Source organism: Populus nigra, chromosome 12 (genome assembly GCF_951802175.1).
Source record: "Populus nigra chromosome 12, ddPopNigr1.1, whole genome shotgun sequence".
Classification (NCBI taxonomy): Eukaryota; Viridiplantae; Streptophyta; class Magnoliopsida; order Malpighiales; family Salicaceae; genus Populus; species Populus nigra.
The window spans coordinates 7,154,783-7,162,660 of NC_084863.1; the positions used below are offsets into that span (position 1 = coordinate 7,154,783).

Genomic DNA, 7,878 nt, shown 5'->3' on the forward strand with positions numbered 1-7,878 from the left:
AAAAACTTCTTGTTAATAATTTCTATTATGTTAGTAAGTCTATTGGTAATATAAACATCGATAGATTTACAGACGAAAAAAAAACATGCCAAACAAAAATAATTACCGACATTATTTTGTTGGTAATTTCATCGGTGAATATATAATATCACCAATAAATAAAATCATTTATAATTTTATTGGTGATTTATTTCATATTATCGACGAATAGAATCTGCTAGTAATTTACATATTGTCAGTGGCATTTCATGTATTGTTTTTCAACTATTTGTAACTTTTTAAGGGACTTAATATGTCGGTAATTTTGTCAGTAATGTGTTTAATATTTTTATTTAAAAAAATCAAATAAAAAAATTATAAAAAAAATTAAAAGAAATAAAACTAAAATACAATAAAAGGATTGAAAAAAGTAATAATATTTCTATTAAAAAAAATCTGGTAGAGCCTCCTCTATACGAGAGACTACCCAATATTTATGCACCTATAAATATATATCAATAAATAAAACCACAAACCAATTAACTTTATTTATGACTAATATGTTTTTATAAATTGATTATTTTATAAGATGAATAAGGTAAAGAATTGAACATGTAAATATAACATTCAAACTTGAACACGTCCATCGGTAAATTTGTTTATAATTAAAATTTGAAATTATCAGTTAAATTTAAAATTATAAGAAGAACCCCCAAAATTCTCAAATGAATTTTCAATGTGTTAGTAATTTTGTATATAATGGCCCAGTGATAAAGTCATGTAACTTTTTTCTAACTCTCTGGAATTCTTCGACCAACTTATTCCATTGATAATGTCATCTATAATTGCATCAAATAAATTTCATTACACATTGATATTTTACAATTTAATTAGAAATGTCTTCTTCTTCTTCTTCAATTGTATCATCACCATATTCATCATAATCTTCTTTATTGAATTGATACTTGTCGATTCAAAACAACATTTAACTCCTCAACATCAACATCAACATCAACATCAACATCAACATCAACATCAACAAAAATATTCTTATATACATTAAAATTTAAATTTTCTTCTAAGTCAGTAGACGAAGTAACTTGTTATACATCAACTAATTCATCAATTTGAAAGAAAACTTGAACATGACCCTTAGTTATTTTTCACTACGAACAATCAATTAACTCTAGAATAATCATTTCTAAAGGAAAGAGTGTATATGTAATAAACATGTTGGCATACTTGGCTAAAACAAAGACATCATCGGTGTTGCGAAGTCTAGCCTTTATATTAATTTTGACCAAACCATGATGAAGATCTACTATGATTTCTTTATTAGTGGTATCATAACAATAATATTTGAATAAAAAGACTCTATTCTGCTTGTTATGATATTACAATTCAATCACTTTTTTTAACTTTTCATAATAATCAACTTTAAACTTATTAGAAGTTGATCTCTTAACACAAACTTCATTGTTATATGTCTTTTTATCTTAACCATACTCTTCAGTATAAAAGACATGTCCATAGTTTTAATTTTTTTTAAAAAAACAAAACAATGTTGTTTATGGATTTTTTTTAGTAAATTAAGTTGCACTTGGATTTTGACCGGCTCACAAATTAATTGGATCAACTTTCAACTTGTTTCGATATAAAAATTAGTTTAAGTTAAATTTTAAATAGATAGGTCAACCATCTTTTTCAAATACTGTCTCTACCAACATATCATTTTGTTCACTTGTTTAGGTTCATTTGTTAGCTAAAAGACACCCTATATTGTCAACTTTTTCTTGTAGTGACCATGAGCCATGAGGTGTTTTTCATAATCAAAATTATACAACCGTTATATTTCATTTTTGTTCACGTGAAATAAATTTAGAAAGGACATTTCATATATAATTCAATAATCTATTTTTTTTTTATGATAATGGATATTCAGGATTCAAAAAATTAAACTCTACTAAATAAAAACAATCTTAAGAGCTATACTACTAAAAAAGGACTTTTTTGGTTACTAGTTTTAAATTTTAAATTAAAAAAAAAATCTATTTTTTTTCATTTTTTTTTGCATGCTCCATCAAATTAGGTCAACCGATGCCACTGGTCTACAAAATGAAGCACACAAATTTCCAAGGTGGCTGTGCAATGCCCGGGTTTCGGTTTCATAAAGGATTTTGTATTTGCTAGGAGGCTAGTGAAACGTATCATATAAGTTATAGATAACACAATACTCTTGTTTATTGCTATAACTAGGCCAGCTAGTAGGAGAAACTTTTCAGCTTTCTTTTTTTTCAAGGTCACACAAACTGAATAAGTAGCTAGTGATCTTTTGTTGTTTTTTAATAGAAGAAAAGGAAGAAAAAGAAGAAGAAATGGGGGGACGCGGAAAGGGGGGGTCGATTGTCAGGTTGTAACTTAAAAACTACAAATGGATTCACCGACAAATATTAACGACGAGTTTATTTCATCGGTAATACCATTTGTAGTAATAGCATGTCTTTTTTTTTCATTCTTTCTTTTTTAACTATAATTCCCTCGGTATACACTGACATAAAAAATTCATCAGTAATTCAGTATATTCCAGGGGACATAACAATGAAATATACCATCGGTAAATGTCACTATAATTTTAAAAAATAGTGTCCAATATGCATCATATTTTGATTTCATGATTTTTTTTATTATTAAAAAACACTTTATCAATGTTTGAATATCTTTTTACACTAAAAAAATTAATCCAACCTACAACGCATCGTCTAGCTATTATCTATTTGATAGTGTAATTGTTTTATGCATTGATATAATTTTGAAAATTAAATTTTTTTATTTCAAATTTAATTATACAACTATATTAGAAAATGATAAAATTAAGCAATAACTTCTTTACACGTGGAAGAATTATTGCCAACCTCGAAGTAAGTATATAATGAGTTGAAAATTGAGATAAACTAAAAGATAATAAGCTATTAACAATTAAGTCCTTGTTATTAAAGCTTATTTTTTTTCTTCTAAATACCACTCAGTTGCAGTGAAGAGATATTTTCTTAAAAACTAATTTTTGGTTTTAATATTTATTATTATAAATATTTTCAAAACTATGCATTGATGAATTACAACGTACCAAGTATTTATTATTATAAGTAAATATTTTTTATCTACATTTGTGTTGTTTTTTAACGACTTTTATCCCGGAAATAACTATTTATAATGTGCTATATCGTAATCTTATAATCTTCTAATATTATATTTATTTTTATTATAAGAAAACATGGCATAACCTAAGAGCGTACGTCACAAAAAATATTATAAAGATTCATAAAAAATTATAAAACCGGAATTAATTTTGAAAAAAACTGAAAAACTGGGCTAGGCTTCCGAGAGCAACACGGCCCAGTGCACGGGCTCCTGGCTTAGGACCATAAAGTGTCAAAAAGAAAAACAGAATCAGGCGATAATGCATTGATTGCTCAAACGACGCATCGTCAACTGGCAATACTCTTTGACATTTTCGGGGTTGCTGAAAAGTCTCCTTTCACATATTATATCCTTACTTATTTTGGTGTTTTAAAAATATTTTTTTAAAAAATTATTTTATTTTATTATTTTAAATTAATTTTTTTTATGGTTTTAGATAATTTTAATGTGCTGATATCAAAAATAATTTTTTAAAAATAAAAATAATATTATTTTGATACATTTCTAAATAAAAAATACTTTAAAAAATAATTACAACCACACTTCTAAACATGCATGATTGTTTAGTTTTAATGTGGAATACCTTGTTTGCCTTGTTTTTAGCTTAGTGTGATAAGAGATAATGGCACCAGTTGATTTAATATTTATTATAATTAATTGGTTGATTATACGTGATATTATTATATTTATATAAATATGTATTTATTATTAATAAAAACTTAATTTATCTTTAATATTCAGATAATATTAAATTAATAAATTTAATATTTGATTTATAAATCTAGAATAAAGATAAAATATATGAGATAAAAATACTCTGCAAAGAATATTATAAAATTGTTATAATTATAGGATTTCTATTGCATCAAAACATTATTTCTAAAATGTTTTTGATCGATATTCTCTTAAATACTGGATATTTATTAGAGCTGTAGAGACTGATAAATATTATGTTCCTTTTTTTTATATAAAATGAAGCAATTGTTCTCATAAGTTGAGGTATAATCATATTTAAATCTAATATGTAAGTGTTTATTATAAAACATATACACTAAATTGACTAGCATGAAAATTTCATTTTGAGAAATTACCTATATCTATGAAAAGACTCACGTGACAGTTGTATAAATGATTCTTAGACTTGAAATCACTAAGTTATCTTATATAATAATATCTATTTGTCCCTTAAATAATATGGATAATTTTAAAAATTTAATCAATTAAATCCCTACTTGATTATTCTAAGACTAGAATTATAATCTTCGAATTAAATACATTATAATGTTTAAGTTTTAAAATTATTTTCAATCAAGTTACACTGTGACCCATTAGGTTTCTATTATGTTAGCCCAAATATAAATTAAATTCTAAATAAATAGAATTAAATAAATCAAACAATTTAATATATTATCAATTCAATAATTAATTAATTTATATTTAAAATTCAAGTGTACCGTCTAATAACGTGTTATGATCTCCAAATATTAGAAAAGTCATAAGTGGTTTGAGACATTTCAATGACCAGTTTCTCAATGTAATTATTATTTCTTTATAAAAAATGTTTGAATTTAGATATTTTAGCATAAAGTGTGTTGACCATGTCAAATCATATTTGTTCGCAACATTATAATTATTTATCACTTAAATAAGATTTGAAACTATTTTCAAATTTCATTCCACCTTGCACAAGAATTTAATAATCAATATTATTTGAGAGCATGTTTAACATTTTTCCTAATTCATCTAGGGTAATAAATACTCTTTTGATCACTAAAATACTTTCATATAATTTATGTTATATTCAATATTTATTCATTTGTTACATTTACCAAGATAACGTATAATATGATCAAAATATAATACTTCCTATATAAAATAACTTAATGATATCAAGTTTAAGGATCACTTACACGATCGCCACGTGAGCCTTTTCATAAACACAATTGATATTTTTATATGAAATTCTCATTCGAGTCAATTCAATGTACATGTCTTATAACAAACACTTATATATTATTTCTAAGTATCCCTTATACCTTGGTTTATGAGAACAATTGTTTTCTTTCATAAAAAAAATACATAATATATACTGGTCTATACGGCTCTAATAAATATTCAATATGAAGAGGGCATTGACTAGAAATATATAGGAACAATAGTTTGATGCATCATGAATCCTATAATTATAACATTTTTAATATTTTCTTTGCAAAGTATTTTTGTTACATGAACTTTATTTTTACTCTAGATTTATTTATCAAACATTAAATTCATAAATTAAATATAAATGAATATTAAAATTAAATAATGTTTTTATTTAATAAAATTAAATATATTCTATATGAATAAAATAATATCATGTGTAAATAATTAATTGAGTACAAGACATATAATCTCACAATGTGACTATCTTAATATTTATTTTAAAAGGGCATTATATAATGTGCATTAAATTTCAGAATTCCTAATATTTTTATATTTTTTTTACCATTTAAAAAATGATTTAACCTGCGAGTGTCCAAGGAACTAGTGAAAATTAAAAGGTTTGTACGCTCAAACCAGTGAGTAATTTATCTTAAAAGTACCTAAGAAAAACATAACTCTAATTAAAGTCACAACCGACAAGTAGTCTATAATCTACACACTTGAGAAATAAGGGTCTTTGATACGGCGAATACTCTGCCTCTCTTTTCGCTTCTCTCTCACACTCACACAGCTCTCCAGCTCATCGAAAAGCTCTTGCCATATCTGACCGCCGGAAAAAAATCAGTCCTCCCCCGGTGGCCACCGCAGCAGCTATCGGCGTTTCCTAATTAGGTTTGTCTCCCTTTGATTGTCATTTTCACATATCTGGTTAGGGTTTACTGATGTTTCGAAACTAATTTCAAATTCCTTTTTAGGTTAATTCAATCAATTATTCATTCTGTATACTTTATCGCATCATTCTATTTAGCTATCAATTAAAATAAAAACTCTTAGAATGAAATAACAGTAATGAACTATCATGGATTTTATTAGATGTTGAAAGGAAGAAAGATTTCTGGAAGAGGGGAAACAGTAGCGGCGAACTACGCATTCGGACCGCACGAAGATGATGTAATTATAAAACATAGGCTACTCACCCGCACTACCACTACAAGGGGTGAACCCCCGCTGAAGAAACTTCAGAAGAAGTTTGCTTCGTTTGTTTCCGAGATCGAGAAGGATGAAGATAATTACAATGACTGTGTCAAACTTTCTAAAGCTTTTATACAGGAGTTGTCTACTTTCGAGATTCCATTACTCAAGAGCAAAGCTGTTATTGATTCTAATGTAAGAGAGAAGGAGAATTTTAATGAGTTGAAGGATGACATAAATAGGCAGATTTTGCAGGCACAGGCTGATATTGAAGATTTAAAGAAGCAGCTTGAGGAGAGCAAAATTGAAAGGCAGCATAAGGAGGAATGTGAGGCGATAAGGAAATTGATCGCCACGCAGCCTCCAAGGTCACTTATGCAGAAGGTGATAACGGATTTAGAGAAAGAAATTGCTGCTTTGGAGGCAGAAAATACAGCCAGTTCTAGGTTACTGGAACTTCGAAAGAAACAATTCGTTCTCTTGTTGCATGTGGTATGTGGCAATTTCCATAAATTTGTCATTCTTGTTTCTTATTGATTGAAAATTTGGTGAAAGGTTCATTTATTTTACATCAATTCAGTTTTTTTCTACTCCATTTGTTTTCAAGATTCTTTTTTTTTTCCAGCAATGTATTTCAGATTGTGTAATCTAGGCTTCCTATTCATAACATGTTTGTGCTGTGGTGGATCCCCATTCTTAATTCCTTCCCTTTTCACATAGGAAAACTTATATGAACCTTGGACTTGCCCTGGAAACACGAAATCTTGTTACTTACAGGATTATCAAGCGGTGTTTGTCGCAGTTAACCAAGTGCAATAGTGTCATGTCAATAATAAAAGTTGAATTTGTATTGAGAGGAAACAATTCTAGAAAGTGACTCAAGTGCTACGGTTTGAGCTTTGGGTTCTACCTTGTTATGGAAGAGCATGATGCAAATTAACATCGAAGAGGAAAGAGTAGGAAGAAGTTATCAATTGAAGCTTTTAAATGATATAATATGCCTATTTGACAACATTTTCCATTATTACATATGTGTGCACTTTTACTTTGTTACTTTCAACCTGTTTCGTATGGAGATAGAAAACTTGTATCTGTAGTTTAACCTTGGGTTTTAAGTGCTGTTTCACGTGCCAATCCATGTCTTTTCAATACGTTGTTCGTGCATCTGTGTTATCTAATTGATAAATGTTTCTTCGCTTATTTTGGTCAATCAGGCAATGAAGTAATAGAGTGCTTCTAAATTCTGTTGCTGCTTGCTTGATCACTTGCCGCATTAGATTGAATGCACATGTCCAGTGTACTCATTTATTTTCCTCATCTTTTGTTTAACATTTCAACAGGTGGATGAGTTGCAGAACACTATAGAGGAAGATGAGAAGAATTTGATTGAGGAGATGAGAGTGGCAACAGAGGAGCAGAAGAACGGAATGGAGGATGCTGGTGGGGTCTCGGAAGCCATGGCTGTTGATTAGGAGTGACATGTTCCATGAGAGAACTCATGTTTAGTGAATGTACTATTGAATTTTTTTAGCTGAGCCTCTTCTTCTTATGATTTATTCTATTTGAGCATGTGCACTTTCAAAA

The 7,878-nt window shown here is 27.9% G+C and overlaps 1 protein-coding gene across 1 annotated transcript; it reads left to right on the forward strand.

Annotated features, from left to right (window-relative positions):
* Positions 1 to 5,832: 5,832 nt before the first annotated feature.
* On the forward strand, positions 5,833 to 7,878 carry LOC133669229 (THO complex subunit 7A-like). Its single transcript, XM_062089285.1, has 3 exons — positions 5,833 to 5,994; positions 6,196 to 6,786; positions 7,635 to 7,878. The coding sequence occupies exons 2-3, from the start codon at positions 6,196 to 6,198 to the stop codon at positions 7,764 to 7,766; spliced, it is 723 nt and encodes a 240-aa protein (XP_061945269.1). The 5' UTR covers positions 5,833 to 5,994; the 3' UTR covers positions 7,767 to 7,878.

Excerpts from the sequence above, each read along its gene's own strand:
- LOC133669229 (XM_062089285.1), top strand. The coding sequence starts at position 6,196 with ATGTTGAAAGGAAGAAAGATTTCTGGAAGAGGGGAAACAGTAGCGGCG. Across the intron at positions 6,787-7,634 it reads TCGTTCTCTTGTTGCATGTG|GTGGATGAGTTGCAGAACAC; the intron begins GTATGTGGCAAT and ends ACATTTCAACAG.